This window comes from Balaenoptera borealis, assembly GCF_965194805.1.
Source record: "Balaenoptera borealis genome assembly, chromosome: 17".
Classification (NCBI taxonomy): Eukaryota; Metazoa; Chordata; class Mammalia; order Artiodactyla; family Balaenopteridae; genus Balaenoptera; species Balaenoptera borealis.
The window spans coordinates 1540760-1555734 of record NC_138876.1 but is presented as its reverse complement, the minus strand read 5'-3'; the positions used below and the strand labels follow the sequence as shown (position 1 = coordinate 1555734).

The window sequence follows — 14975 nt, the reverse complement described above, 5'->3', positions numbered from 1 at the left end:
TATCTCTCCTTGGTAAGGACTAGACACCCCGTGGTGGTTGAGATGATCCTCCGGACAGACCGACGTGTCTTTGTTTTTAAGATGCCACTTGCTGAGCATCTTCCGTGGGAGAGATACTGTCCTGGTCTGTCTGCATCTCTAGTAATCGGTGATGACAAGAGCAGACATGGCGTAGCGCTCACCACGGGCCGGGCACTCCTCTGCCGCCTCCCATGCAGTCATTCATCCATTCCTCCCCCCTTGGGGGCAGGGCTGTGCAGAGGAGGAACCCGAGGCAGAGAGAGGTGAAGCAACTTGCCCAAGATCACACAGTTAGTTAGAACTGGTGAGGCTGCATTCCAACCCCGGTTGAAAGAGGCTCAGAGAGGTGAAGGAGCTGACCTGGGGTCACACAGAAGGCTCCTGCCCACCCCAAATCAGGCCCCTGAGTGGTTATCTCCCGCCCTGGCCCCAGCTCCCAGCCACACCCAGCCCTGGGCTTTCCTCCCCTGAGGACTCTGGCTCGGCCGGACCATCTCTCCGGCCCCTCGGGGGCTGAGGTTGATGACTGGTCCGGCTCCCTGGGGATGTCCCCACCCTCCCCACTGGACTCCAGCTGCAGCAGAGAGTCAAGCTAGATGGGAAGGAGAGTGGGTCTCCGGTGGGTGCTGTGCAGTCCTGGAGTACCCCAGGGGGCCCTTCCTGAGTCAGGAGAGACGCAGAGCTCTTGCCCAAGCGCCCACAGCTGCAGGGCGCAGAGCTGGGACCCCATCCATCCACCCCACAAAAGCTGTGGGGTGTTGGGGCAGGCCTCGGGTGAGCAGCTCGCCTGTGCCCGGTGCTTGGACCACCACCGTGGCCCGCTGCCTGAACGTCAACACGCGCCCTGGGGGCCCAGGCCTGCCTCACCAGGGACGCTGGCTCAGGACTCGCCCAGGGCAGACAGCACCCAGAAAAGAACCCCAGCACAGGAGTAATCGAGTCGGTCTCCCCCAGGCCTGCGATAGAGCTACCCTCTGTTAGGGAGACCGCCCCCTTTTTACGGAACTGAGTTTCAGGTGGCCGGCCCCCCAGCTCGCACTGCGGACCAACAGGTCTGCTCCCTCGCGACCCTGGTTCTGTCCCGCCCGCAGGCTACCCCTTCGTGGCACTGTGGTGGTGACCAAGGTGTGCGCGTACCCATGCGAGCCCTCGAACGCGGACGGTCTGGGCCAAAAGGGCTCGCAGAGCTGCTGCCGCCAGGATCCGTGCCCCGCGCGGGGCGCTGCTGGCGTCCGGGCCGGGCCCGGCCCGGGGGCGGCTCTGGGGGCGGGGCGGGGCGGAGCTTGGGCGGGGCCGGGGCGGGGCCGAGGTTGGGTCCCGGTCCAGGGAGGGGCTGCCCGCCGCGTTTCCGCCACTCTCACTGCTGCTCCTGGTTTGCCGGGCGGCATCCTGAGCCCCTGCTCCTCTTGGTTCTGGAGCCTCGAATCCAAGCAGGCAGCCGCTAGAACTTAGGCTGCGGGCCTGCCTCTGGCGGTGACGCCCGGTGCTACCCAGACACGAGAGTCCTTGAGGAACCAAGGGGACCCAGAAGTACCCCTCCGCTGCTCCTCCACCCTGCTTGATACTCCAAGCCAGGGCCGAGGGAAGGGATCGAGGTTCCGCGCCCAGGACTCCTTCCAGACTCCCAATAAACTGCCAGTGACCCATCACAACATGCCTGCGTCCATTGTGTGGGACTGAAGCGGCCCGATGGTGGGAGGAGGGGGGGCGGAGAAGGCGCTGGTCCTTACAGCATTCACGTTTTGAGCGCCCTCGGTGCACCGGGCATCCCGCTGGCCCTGGGATTTAGCAATCAACGAGACAGACCAGGCCCTGGCCTCCTGGCCTCAAGGTCTAGCAGGGCGAGAGCCCCCCGTGCCTACGGATCATATCTGTGAGTAAAAGTGGAGTGAGACCAGGGCTCTGGGGATCTAGCCCAGTCCGGGATTCAGGAAAGGGGCAGATGGGGCAGGGGGGGTCCCCTGGCAGAGACAACAGCATGTGCAGTGTGTGTGTGTGTGTGTGTGTGTGTGTGTGTGTGTGTGCGTGTGCGGTGTTGGGTGGCCTCCTGGATAGCAGAAGCTCAGAAGGAAGCCAGGTGGGCGGGGCGGTGGGGGGAGCACAGGCTGTGAGGAAGTTGGGGGCAGGGGTCTCATAAGCTCCCGGCTGGATTCTCATTCACCAAACTTCACTGACATCTCCAGAACCAGGTCTCTAGCTTCGGGGCCCTCCCCAGGGGGGACGGGACAAGGTGGGTGACAAGGAGGCTGTGTTCTCAGAGGAGCAGCCAAGGGGGGCTCCAAAGACATGTCATTCTTCTGTTCGCCCTGAGAAGCTAGCTCACCCCCGACAGACAGCTCAGAGCCAAGCCAGGGCAGGGAGAGCATTACCCGGACACGCGTGAGCAATGTGCGGGAAGGGCCTTCTTACCGCCAGGGCTTCCTAGGGCAGCTGGGCCTGCCCTGATAGGAAACGAGTTCCCTGTCCCTGGGAGTATCCAAGCAGATCCAGGGACTCAGGAAAACCCAGACCCCACTCTGCCCAGCTGCTGGCCCCAGAAGCAAAGCCAGAAAAGCAAAAAACTCAGCCTCTGCCCTGACAGTGAATGTGGCATGGGAGGCCACCCAGCCCCAGCGTGGACTGTGGAACAGGGCTACCCCAGGATCTCCTTCAGGGGCTTTCAAGAACCCCTCAACCCGAGCCCAGGCTGGGTGTGGACTGGATGAAAGCCCAGTTGCCTCAGTCCAGCTGCTGCCAGATGCGTTCTCAGAGCCTCGGGACCTCAGCAATCACTCCTTAAACCCACCCATCCCGGGACTCCAGTACTGACCTAAGGAGGCGGCCTCCGGGGTCACTGGCAAACGCCGTCGTTGGAGAGGCCTGGAGGCCGGCCGGGCCTTCTCTGGGCCTTCCCTCCCGGCCTCGCAGAAAAGAGGGACAGGACACCTACTGTGCGTGGCAGTCCGCCAGGCCAGGCGTCCCAAGTGCCTAAGGCAAGGCCTTTGAATCGGTTGCTGAGTCATTTACATTTACTGACTCCTCCCTCTCCATCCGGGACATTATTTGCTCCCGCTTCAAAAAGTGCAAAGGGTGGGAATGCTTGGAAATGAGGTTGCGGTTATCAGGACCTTTGGGGAGGAAGTGGTGAATGTGGGGGGAGGGTTAATGAGGTTACAGGCTGAGACTGAAAAGGTGTATTGGAGCCAGACTGAGATACTCCCTGAACCCGCCGCATATGGGGCTGTCGCCCTGCGAAAGTGGGGAGCCAGCCCCTGGTGGTTCTGGAGTAGAGGAGGGTCGGTTTCCAGCAGCCTCCAAGCAGCGCCGCTAGGGACCGGCCTATGTCCATGTGTCCTGCCAAATTCCACAGCCTAGGCCGGGGAAGTGCTGGAGACTTTGACCCTCCCAGATCAGAGGCGGAATCTCCGGGGTCACTCCAAGTCTTCAAGAGCCAGGGAAAGGCGCGAGGGGCTCCCGCTCCCAGAGGGCGGGCAACGCTGGGGGAGACCCGGAACGCCCCCGCGCCTGCAGCGCGGGGCGTGACCGCCAGATGCCGCTGTGGTGCTCGGCGCGCCGCCCTATACCCCGCCCACTCCGGGGAAAGCAAAAGCGGCGCGGGCGGCGGGGGTAGGACGGACCACTGAGAGCGGGGAGGGGGGCCCGGGGCGGGGGGCGGGGCTCCGCGCAGGCCTCCGGCGCGTCTCCCCCCTCAGCCAGCCTCGCGAGATGGTTCGCTCCGGCCGCGCTGCGCTCAACGGTTCCCAGGCTGGCCGATAGAGCTGGGGTGTCAGGGCTGCACCGCCGCGCGCACTGTCGGTACCAGCGCCGAGGGCTCCGCAGCACCCCTGCGCCCGCCGCTGCCGCCGCCGCCGCGATGCTGGGGCTGCTCATGGCGGTGCTGGCCCTGGCGCTCGCCTACTTCGCGCTGCTGGACGGCTGGTACCTGGTGCGCGTGCCGTGCGCCGTACTGCGCGCGCGCCTGCTGCAGCCCCGCGTCCGTGACCTGCTGGCTGAGCAGAGCTACGCGGGCCGCGTGCTGCCCTCGGACTTGGACCTGCTGCTGCACATGAACAACGCGCGCTACCTGCGCGAGGCCGACGTGGCGCGCGCCGCGCACCTGGCCCGCTGCGGCGTGCTCGGGGCTCTGCGCGCGCTCGGGGCGCGCGCCGTGCTGGCAGCTTCGTGCGCGCGCTACCGCCGCTCTCTGCGTCTGCTCGAGCCGTTCGAGGTGCGCACCCGCCTGCTGGGCTGGGACGACCGCGCCTTCTACCTGGAGGCGCGCTTCATCAGCCTGCGCGACGGCTTCGTGTGCGCGCTGCTGCGCTCCCGCCAGCACGTGCTGGGCACCTCGCCGGAGCGCGTCGTGCAGCACCTGTGCAAGCGCAGGGTAAGCGTCCCCCGCCCCGAGCGCACTCCTCCCGCTGGACCCTGCGGACTCCTGGTCCCTGCCCCCCGCCCCTGTGGAAGGCCTGCCGCCTACTCCTTTTGGGGTGCCCCTGTCCGGCCGAGTACCGCTCCAGCCCTTTTCTTTGGACCCAGGGCCTTCTTCACTGATGCCATTTTTCTTGGGACCTCTCAGGGTCCCCTCATCAACTCTCTGTAGTCGGACTCAGCATGCTCCCCTCCTGCCATCCCTTATTAATCCCTCAAGGCTCCCTGCCCCACGATACGCCTTTTCCAGAACGGGGAAGGCCAGACCAGGCGTCTCCCAAAGAGTCTAAGTGTGGCTTGGAGTGCGGAGCCGGCCTCACTGGTCCTTGGTTCTGAATGTAGCATGGAAGCCAGGTGGGGGTGGGGTGGGGAGATGGGGGCTGGGGCGTTAGTGAGAGGAGGTTGCTGGGAGTTCTCAAGGACCTGAGACCCCCTTCACCCAGCTTAGACCTGAGGGGCTGGGTCACCATCACCTGGGTTAGGGGTGAGCCCTGAGCCCTATAGAGCTGCAAGCCCTTCTGCCTTTTCCAGTTGGAGAAAAGAAGGCTGCAGCACCTGCCTGGGGCTCAAGGCCCCTCCCCAGGGCCTGCTCCTCCCAGCACGGCCTGCTGCTGCAGCGTGGCACCTGGGCCCTGGGGACGCTGCTGCGGTGCTGGTTGCCAGGGCAGGCTCCTGCTGCAGGCACGTTCCTAAAAACATGCTTGGAGCCTCCATGCCAAAGCCAGGGCCCGCTGGGCCCCAGGGTGCCCTCAGGCAGGGTGCTGCCCTCTCTGGCCCTTGACAGGAGCAGAGGAGGGACACAGCCACACGTTAATCACGAGAGGCTAGCCTTTCCTTTATATCGGAGGTGGGGAAACTGAGGCTCAGAGGGGCAATGCGAACTGCTTAAGGCTGCACAGTGGGCCACAGGCCCAGTCCCCTGGTTTTCTGTCTCTTTGAGTCCGGGACGCCCCCAAAGGGCCTGGATCCCTCCCACCCCACACCCACAGAGGTGCTCTGTATGTCCCTTCATGCGTCAGGAGGCTGGGAGGGGACGGCCATCGAGGCTTTAAATCGATGGGCTGAGAGCTGCGAGCAAAAGGCGGAGGAGAGGGAGCCAGGGCCACTTTCCTGCAGGGGAGGGTGGTCAGGCGTGGGTTGATGGGTGAGATCCACATGAGAGGCGAGGGGGCCCATACCATGGCATGGCGAGGACACTCGGCCACAGATGGCCAGGAGTCAGCCGGCCTGAGCCCCTGGGCCGGGAGGGTCCCGGGCGCAGTCTTGGGTTTAGTGTGGGACAGGCTGAGCCCAGTGCCCAGAGATCTGCATGCTGAACGGCTGGTGTGGGGCAGAACGGCCTTGCAGGGAGAGCTGGGCTACAGCCAAGCCTGGATCTGGTGATTCCAGCTGGGCTGGGAGGAGGACGCTTCCGAGAGCCAGGCCCAGCTCTGCCCAGACTTACCCTGTGACCCGGCTCTGAGCTCCTCTGCCCAGCCTCCCTGATGCCCTGAGGTGGGTGCGCATCTCCCCTCATCCCTGCGAGTCCCGCAAGTCCTCGGAGCCCTCCAGCCTGGCCCAGCCCCTTGCCCCATCACAGAATGGTGGCCGAGTTTGCAGGGAGGCGGCTGGCGTGGCTGAGCAGGGGGGCGCAGGAACGCGCTGCGGAGGCCCCGAGGTGACCTGGGAGGCGGCGTCTGGCTCCTGCTGGCGCGCTGAGAGAGAGGGCCTCAGGCAGGGCCCTGTCCTGGGCTCTCCCGGCAGAGCCGCTCCGACGCCGCTTCTGCCCCCGCATCCCCTGCCCTGCCTCTGGCCGCTCTGGGTCTCCCGTCTCCTGTCACCCACTCCAACCAGCTGGCCTCAGAGGTTCTTGCCCCTCAGTCGTGACCCAGTGGGGGAGACAGGGCTGATTAAGGGGCGTGGTGTCCTGAGAGCTGGGATGGGGAGGAGCCAGCACTGCGGGGCCTGGGAGGGTGTCAGGGAGGGGGCTGGGGCTGGGGAACGGTGTGAGCCGAGGTCCAGAGGTGTGAAGACCGCAAGCTGGCTGTCCCCCCCCGCCCCGGCCCTGCTGGTCCCCACGGCAGCGGGTGGCCCGTGGGAGCCTCACCCTCGTCTTCCCCCGCAGGTGGAGCCCCCTGAGCTGCCAGCCGACCTGCAGCACTGGATCGCCTACAACGAGGCCAGCAGCCAGCTGCTCCGGGCCGGGAGCGGGCTCGGCCACGCTGTAAAGGACCAGTGAGCACCGCAGCCTTCCCGCCCTGCCCACCAGCCTTGACCTGGGGGCAGTTGCCCACCCTTCCCCGCCTGCCAGGAGGCAGAGAGCGCAGAATGGGCCGGCCGGGCTGGGCTCTCTCTGAGCTGGAGTGGCCTTGCGACCGGCCCAGCCCCCTTCACACGCTCGAGGCCCTCCCCCGCCCCCATTATCGATGTCCCTCTACGCCCCATCCCACGCGGAGCACGGGATGCGGGTGACACAGGCACCCAGACCAGCTGTGCGCTCAGGATGATGACGATGGGCAAACTGGAAGGCCCAGGGCCCTTGGCATGCAGGCAGCGGGGTTTGGGGGTGGCCCACCCAGCAGGTGCAGCCCCGTGTCCATGTGTCGCGTTGGGGGAGAGTGCCTGGAGCAGGGGTCTGGCTAGAGTTGCCCTGAGCACCAGAGCTTGGAGTCCGAGCTGCCGTGGGGGTGAGGCCCAAGCAGTGCTGGAGGCGGGGCTGGGGCTGGCCGGGGCCGGGGCCTGGGGGCCTGATTCGGGCGCAGCAAGGAGCTGGGAAGGGTCAGAGCAGCATTTCAAGGCAGATCCCTCTGGCTGCGAGTGAGGGAAGGGGAGGCCCAGGGCAGAGTCTGGCAGACTAGGGGTCAGGCAGACTGACCCAAGGGCACGCAGGAGGGAGGCCTGGCCACCAGGCTCCCGGGATGGGGGCAGGTCCTGCAGCAGAGGCTTGTGGCCCTGGAGAGTGTGCTGGGGCCAGTGCAGGTCAGATGGCACAGGGGCTCCAGTGGAGGTGGTGAACTGTCGTAGCTGAGGGTGTCCTAGTTGGGGCCTGCTGCTGAGGAGGGATTGGGGAGTGGGATTCTGCCTGGGTGCCCTCACCCATCTGCACCCATCAGTGCCCATAGGACTGTGCTGTGTGATGGTGGGGGAGGGGGTCCTGCCCTCTCTGGGCCTACAACACCTCAGTTGTCTGCCCTCCTGCTGGGGCTGTCCTTGCCTGACATTCTGCCCCGCTGTTGACTTTTTTCCTTCCTGCGCAGAGAGCTGCTTCCCTCAGTGGGCTGAGGCTGGAGAGGGTCTTCTTGGTTTTGCTTGAGTGGGTCTGTCCTGGCAGCTGCTCTTGGGGCTCCCTGATGGCGTCACCGGCCGAGGGCTCCCACTCCTGCCCAGTCTCCCGCCTTGCAGCTGGGGAAAGGGAGGCCTGGAGAGAAGCAGGCACTGGCCCGGAGCCTTCAGGAGCGCTGAGGGCAAAGCAGGTGGGCCTTGTCCCTGGCTGGCTGGGGACAGAGGTCAGGGCTCTGGGTGTGGGATTGGTGCTTTCCTGTGTGGGGGCTGCCCAGGGCAGGGTGCCCACTCACCTGTGCCCCTGCAGCTGCCCCCTCCGGCCCACGGGGCAGGCCAGAGCAGCTGGGGCCCAGGACTGCCCCCTTGCCACCCAGCCCACGACCCCGCTGCCAGCTGGAGCCAGGAGCACAGCCGCACCCCTCATGCCTCCCCTGTCCCCACAGTGTCATCTGCCTCAGCCACCGTGGGAACACTGCAGTTTTTCTGTTTGTTTAAAGAAAGCCCAAGAGTAAAGGGTCTCAAACGTGAGCTGGCTGGGGAGTCCTCATTTCCGAAGCCCTGGTCCCCCAGGGGTGTTTTCTGGTGTGGGGGGCTGTCGGGCTTGTTGGCTGAGCTTGGGGAGCACGCTGGCAGGCTGGAATGCTGTCCCCATTCCACAGAACATGGGGTCGAGGCCAGAAAGGAGCTGCCCCAAGCCCCTCCAGCCCTGGTCCTCTTCTCATCTGCAGCTTTCCACAGGGACTTGGGAGGTCATGCCCCAGACTCTGGGTCTGGGCCCCCAGGCTCCTGGGGTCACTGGGCAGGGTGTGGGTGCCAGGGGGGTCAGAGGTCAGTGGGCCTTGATGCGTGGGGGGCCAGGGGGAGCATAGGGGCTGTTCCGCAGGCTGCTCCAAGAGGGCAGGGAGTGGGACCTCTGGGATGTAAGGCAGGTGAGTGATGGAGGGGTGGGTGGTGTCTGTGCTCTGACCACCTGCCCAGGAGGGCCAGCAGTGGGACCTGGGACAGAAGAGCAGTTGGAAGCAGCTGGGTTTGCAAGAGGCATTCAGCGATGGGACAGTGGGGCTGGAGAGGCGGGGAGCAGGTCAGCGGTTTGCTGCCAGGGTGGTCGGCTGAGGCCTTGGCCCTTTCCACCTTTCCGGGCAGCCTGAGGGCCTTGGGGACTGATGGGCCGTGCCTCATGCCTGTCCTGAGCCAGTGGCCACGTGGGGGGCAGATGGGCACCCGCACAGAATGTCTGTTTCTCTTCGTGTAAGAGGTGTTTGCACAGGTCCTGAGGGGTTGGGGGCAGGGGAGGTTGGGGGATTGTGTTAGGTGTCTGAGCTGAGCATTGCCAGACAGGACAAGTTCCCGGGTGGGACCACAGATAGGAAATGGTGCACGCAGATGGTCTGGGCCTGGGCAGGTCCAGCCAGTGGTCCTAAGTGGCTGGCTGGGGCCCTGGAGCAGGGCGGGGGGCTGCGGAGGCAGGATGGGGTGCCTGGGCGTGGTCTGACACACTTGGCACTGTGTGTGTGTGTGAGTGTGGTGGGGGGGAGAGAGAGAGAAGGGGTGTTCAGGATGGTCAAGGGCATCTGGGTTGCATGTGGCTGCCCCAGGGGCATGGGGACTTCTGTGTCCACTTCAGGGAGATGCACCCCAGCTGGGCAGGGGGAGGGGAGGCTCTCGGTCCACATTTGGAGGACAGGCCAACAGCAGAGGGGAAGAGGGTCCTTGTTGACTAGGGGCCCTGGGGCCAGGGCTGGGGCTTTGGAAGTGTATCTGCAGCCTGGCTCTTCTGGCGAGTCCCACTCTGATCCCGTGGACTGGCCGCTTTTGTTGAGAAATTCAGGTGACTGTTTCAGCCCGCACGCGCGCCGGCCACTGGTTCTCCCCTGGGCCACGCTCCCCACCTCCCACAGGCCGACGGCTACAGAGATGCCCGCGCCAGCACCCCACAACCCTGTGTTGTCTGTGGGGTATCTGACTCCCAGGTGACTCCCCCGCCTGACACCTGCCTGTGGGACACGGGGGTGGGGAGGGGAGGGGCGCCGGAGCTCCTGGCGGGGCAGTGGTGGCGTTCCACACCCTAATCTCATCTCTCCTTTTCTCGATTTTAACTTAATGGAAGAGGGACCCTTGCTCCTTTCCCTTGCCAGTGGGCAGGGGTGGGGCGTTGAGCAGCCCTTGGTAACCCTTGGTGGGCATCTCCCCTCCCTTTGCAGTTCTCTGTGACCCACAGCTTCCCCATGACTGGAGGTGGGGCGTGGGCGCGGTCTGGCACCAGCTCCTTGCCTCTAAGGCCCCACGTGCCCGCAGATGGTGTGAGCAGCTGCCAGCCACCCTCTGGCCACTCTTGAGGCCCCTCCACCGCGGCCTCCCCAGCTCCCGTGGTGGGTGCGGGCCGGTGGGCGTTTCCAGGCCCGCGGGCTGGGCAGGGACTTGGTGGGCCCCCTTGGGCTCAGACCACCTCGCTGAGCTCCCGGTGGAGGTGTCGGCAGGGCAGATGCATGACCTGGGTGCCCAGGGGAGGGGTCCGAGGGGCGCGTGCCCTCTGCTGGCCATGTCGGCGCAGGGCGGAGGCCCCGCAGGTGCCTGCTGCCACCCGCCCGCTCACCTGCTCTGCACCCCTAAAGAGCCCAGAGGTACCCTCCGTGTTGCTCCTCTGCTGAGGCTGAGGTGGGAGTGACTCAGTCTCCCACTCCTTGGGGTGAGGGTCCCCAAGGTGAGGCGGTGGCCCTGGCCCTGGCCTCCAAGTGCAGGGTCCATTAGGTGCTGTCTAGAAGTCTGGCCGCAATGCAGAGCGTGGAAAGTACCCAGCCCAGAGGCCCAATGGCATGGTGGGCAGAGACACCCTGGGCTCACTCTGGCTCCCGCCTCTGCCTCCCTGGAGTGGGGCTGGAGCAGGTGACTGCCAGGGACAGCTGGGAGCCACGTGGGAGGGGCAGGAGCCTGAGACAGGGCCTCCTGGGACCTAAGGACCCTGGGCTCCTGGGGGGTGGTCAGCCTCCGAGGACACTCTGCTGCCCATCCTTGGGCAGACAGGCCAGGCCATTGGGAGTGCTGCGGGCGCAGCACGGCCTGGACCCCCGAGCTGGCCCTGGGGGCCTGGGCTGAGCTGGCATGGCCTTCGTGTTCCGTGCACACAGCCTCCTCTAATCTCAGCTGTCCCCAGGGCCCAGGGTGTAGTAGGCCCGTTGTCACAGGAGGTGACTGAGCCCCGTGGAGATGTATGGATGCCAGCAGGCCCAGGGGCACCCCACTCCTACACACTCGGGAAGACCCAGCCTGGGTAGGCAGGCTGTCTGAGCTCCACATGCCCTCTTCCCCAGCCTCCGCTTGCTGCTGCGGCAGCCCTGGGCTGGACAGGCATACTCGCCCGTGGAGAAAACTGGATTGCAACCCCAGTTTCCTCCCCATCCTGGGGGTGTGGAGCGGGGGTGATGCCTACAGGGTCTCAGGGAATATTCTGGGAGCGGGGTCAGATTTTACTTGGGCTGAGGAATGGGTCCTGCCTGGTCTGACATTCAGGAAGGCTGGCCTAGGATGCATTTCTCCCCCTAAGCCTCTGTTTTCCCATCTGTGAAATGGGTCGAAATGGCCCTGGGTGAGAACGAGGCTCAGGGGCCAGAACACGCCTGGTTCCGCCCAGCTGCCTGAAGGCGGTCTGTGGGCTCTCAGCGTCCAGAAGAAAAGAGGTCGTCTCCAGCCTCACCTTATTTATTTTTGACAAGTTTGGTGGAGGAGGGCAGAGAGTGCCCTGAAACGATTCTCTCCCCTAGGGTCCCACGAGTAACCTGAGGCCCAGTGAGCTTGGGCCATGGGGGCGTGCCAGCAGCGCTGACCGCCAGCAGTGCCAGGCTCTTCAGGAAAGGAGGTGGCCCAGGATTATGGCCCCCTAGGGACTAGGGCCCCAGCACTGAGCCTGGCAACCCCCATAGAATTACAGAGGTCATGGAAACAGCAGTAGCTGGGGTGGGCAGCCCCGATGGTGTCTGGGTCAGCGGCCTCGCAGGAGCTGGAGCAGGAACTGGTCACCACGGGGCTGTGGTTGAAGGGGAACTCTGCCGGGGAGGGCAGCCATCAGAGACTGGTCCCCACCGCCCAGTGCCTTCTTCAGCCGCCCCGGCCTCCATGCACTTGACCGTGCCCTTCCTGCCTCTTCCCATGCTACCCTGAGACCCCTAAACTAACTGCCGCCCTGGGAAGTTACCCTGTTGGGGTCTGCGATGTGGCCCTGAGATGGGAGCTGGGAGCCCGAGGCTGATGCAGCCCCACAGAGCCAACCTGCGGGCCCCCAGCCTCACCTGACTCCACCGTCAGCTGCGAGGTCTTGCACGCTGTGTCCTCCGGCTTGCAGTTAGTAATGGTCTTGCTCAAAAGAAGGGCCCTGGGCTGCTCACAGGTGACGCATCTTAAGGCCTCACCTGGGAGAGGGATAGGGACAGACCCTCATCATCTGGCCTTGAGACCCATCCTGGACACAGGAGGAAGGGCTGGAGAAGAGGCCAGGGATGGTCCAGCCCCTGGGCCGTTCCCCACGGATCCACCTGGAGCATCTTCTCCTGTCCCTCCCTGGGAGAGTGGCTCTCCCTACTGAGCCCCTTCAGGCCCAGGCCACTGAGCGCAGGCTTGAACGCTGCGACCCTCTCCCCGAGCCTTGGTTCGCCTTCCTGGAGAGGGGGCTGTGACCCTTGTCCTGGGTGAAGCCAGGCTCAGGACCGGGCGGCTCATTTAGGGTGAGGGAAGGTGAGCCCAGTGGGGGACCTAAGGAAGCCTTCCCCTCAAAGCCCCCCAGTGGCCCCCTCCCCACTGAGGAGGTGGGCCAAGCGAGGACCAGAGACAGGGCCCCTTGCCAGCCGGCCGCACTCACCCAAGCTCACGGTCAAGGCCGAGGTGAGATGCAGCGGCAGCAGGGCCCTGGGAAAGGCCGTTCCCTCTGCTCCTGAGCCGGGAGGGCGGCCGCCTGTGCCGGCCTCCGGTGGGGATTTATAGCCAGCCCTTGGGCCCCCATCTGGGTGGCACAGGGCAGAACTGGGAGGCGGCTGGCAGGAGGGCGCGTGGCCGCCAGCGCATGCACAGGCCCTGAGGGAGCGGCGCCCCGCGGCGCTGGAGGCTGCCCCGGCCCCTCCCTGCAGCCCGGCCTGTTCTTGCCACACAGGAACTGCAGGCCTGTTTGTCAGGCTCCGGCCTGGACTGATGTCCCTCTCAAACCCAACCAGGCCAAGGTCCATCTCCTCCACTCTGAGACGTCCTCTACCTGGTGCATACCTGACCCAGGGACCCACCAGAGCAGAGGCCCGGAGGTGGGGTGTCAGGTCAGGTGCAGAGGAGGTGAGTGCCTGGTGAGGGGGTGGGTGTGGGCCCACCAGGCCCCCTTTTGGGCTCATGAGGGTGGTGCCCGGACCAGCCACCTCATCACTGCCAACCCCTTCCCCACGAATGGCCTTTAGACCAAGCCTGAGCCTCCTCGTTCTAGACCCCAGACAAGAGGGCTCTGCCCACGCCCCCCCAGGCTCCTGGATCTTCACTGCCCACCTCCACTGCACACTCCCATTTCCACGCCTTTGCCTGTGCTCTGCTTCTCACTGAGCAGCCTCTCTGGTCTCCCGTCGTAGCCTCCAATCTCCCCAGTCCAGGTGCTTCTCACCCAGAGTCCTTTCTGGTTTCTCTGTCCTCTGAGGGCTCAGTGAGTGGTTGTGTGGATGGATGGATGGGTGGGTGGGTGAGTGGATGGATAGATGGATGCACGGATGGATGGTTGAAAAGACGGGTGGATAGACGATGTTTGAGAGAGTGGGTGCGTGGAGGGAGGAATGAGTGGATAGACGCTGCATGGGGGGGGGGCTGGCTGGTGGGAAAGGGGGGTGGATGAAAGAACAAGTGGACGGGTAGGTGGTGGATGAAATGGTGTATGCCGTGTGGACGGTGGAGGGGAGCCGGCTGCAGGGTAGGGAGTTACCCCCAGTCTCGGGGCAGGATGGCATGCTGGGAGGAGCTCGGGGCTGGCACCCGGGAGGCCTGGGTCTGGGCTTTGCTGCCGTCTCCACGTGTGGCCTTGGGGTGACTCTCATCCCTCTGGACTGGATTTCTGTTTGTATGATGGGACTAGGGACCCTGGGCAGTTGTGAGGGCAGAAGTGACCTGGCCACGTGGACTGAGAGATGGTTGCAAGGAAACAGGGCGGGGGCGTTGTTTGCAAAGGGAGAGACTGTGGCTAATGCAAGTCGGACCATCAAGTCGCGCACGGCAGGTGCGGCACAGACAGCAGCAGGACGGCCCTCCCCTGGGGCTTGGTCCGCGAGCGCACTAAGGACTTGGTGAGAGGACCCGGGGAGCGTCTGGTCTGGAGCCTCGGGGACTGAGTGGGTCCCTGCTCCCCCGACCTCCCGTGCGACCAGGTCTGCTCATGAGCCACCCTGACCCCCTTCCTTTATGTGTAGACCGGGCAGAGGATCATCGACCCAGAGGGCAGCTGTGAAAACTTGCCCGTGAAGGTCACAGTGGAGGTGGACGTGGAACAGCAGTGGGGTGGGCGTGCCGAGAAGCAGGCTGGTCTGGGCTCCAGGTGGGGAGACCCCGTGTGCTGTCGGAGGAGGCTGCCTGGAAAGGGCCTGCGCCCCGGCTCTGAAGGAGCCGGAAGACCTCGGAGGTGGAGGCTGGCAGGGAGGGCGCTGCCGGGGCGGCGGCGGGGTAGTGGCCAGGAAGGGCACGCAGCCTTCCCGTGTTTGCCTGTAGGGCTGTGTGTGTGTGTGTGTGTGTGTGTGTGTGTGTGTGTGTGTGTGTGTGTGTTTACTGAGTCTCAGTCCAGGCTCTAAGGCCAAGTGACCCTCCGCTGTCCTCATTTTTGTGAGAGGCACGAGAAGAGCCAGGTGAGAGGTGCGATGCGTGACTGGGGGCAGTGTCTCCCCCTTGACAAGCTCAGCGCTCAGAGTCACAGCCCCCGATGTGGCATCCAAGACAGCGTGTGAACGTTCCTGGCCTCCCAGCCCAAGGGTCCGCCCAAGGCAGGGGGTCTGCGGGGGTCCTGCTGGCTGGGAGCTGGCTCGGATGGCAAGTCTTACCCACAGGAAGCAGAGGTGTGGAGTTGCCAGGGTCCGAGGAACAGGGGGCCTTCTAGGCCACCACCGGTCTCTTCTCCCACAGGCCTGGGGTGCCCTCGGTGGCACCCGACCATGAGTCCTGGCTGCTGCCTTCCTCCCTCCAGGAGCAGGAGGCCCTTAAAGGGGGTGATGGCTGACAGTGGGGCTCTCTGGACCCAGGGTTGCAGGCTGGGGGACACCCTGTGGTGCAGAAGGAAGGCTACA

General features: G+C 65.0%; 2 protein-coding genes across 2 annotated transcripts; one reads left to right on the top strand and one right to left on the bottom strand.

The window, feature by feature from the left end:
* Nucleotides 1-2834: 2834 nt before the first annotated feature.
* Nucleotides 2835-8220, top strand: THEM6 (thioesterase superfamily member 6). The gene is made up of 2 exons (XM_082363997.1): nt 2835-4387; nt 6536-8220. The coding sequence occupies exons 1-2, from the start codon at nt 3875-3877 to the stop codon at nt 6647-6649; spliced, it is 627 nt and encodes a 208-aa protein (XP_082220123.1). The 5' UTR covers nt 2835-3874; the 3' UTR covers nt 6650-8220.
* Nucleotides 8221-11527: 3307 nt separating this feature from the next.
* On the bottom strand, nt 11528-13058 carry SLURP1 (secreted LY6/PLAUR domain containing 1; the record flags this gene model as incomplete). Its single annotated transcript, XM_082363866.1, has 3 exons — nt 11528-11732; nt 11976-12095; nt 12542-13058. 3 exons carry the CDS (start codon nt 13056-13058, stop codon nt 11557-11559), a joined length of 813 nt encoding a protein of 270 aa, XP_082219992.1. The 3' UTR covers nt 11528-11556.
* Between the last annotated feature and the right edge of the window lie 1917 nt (nt 13059-14975).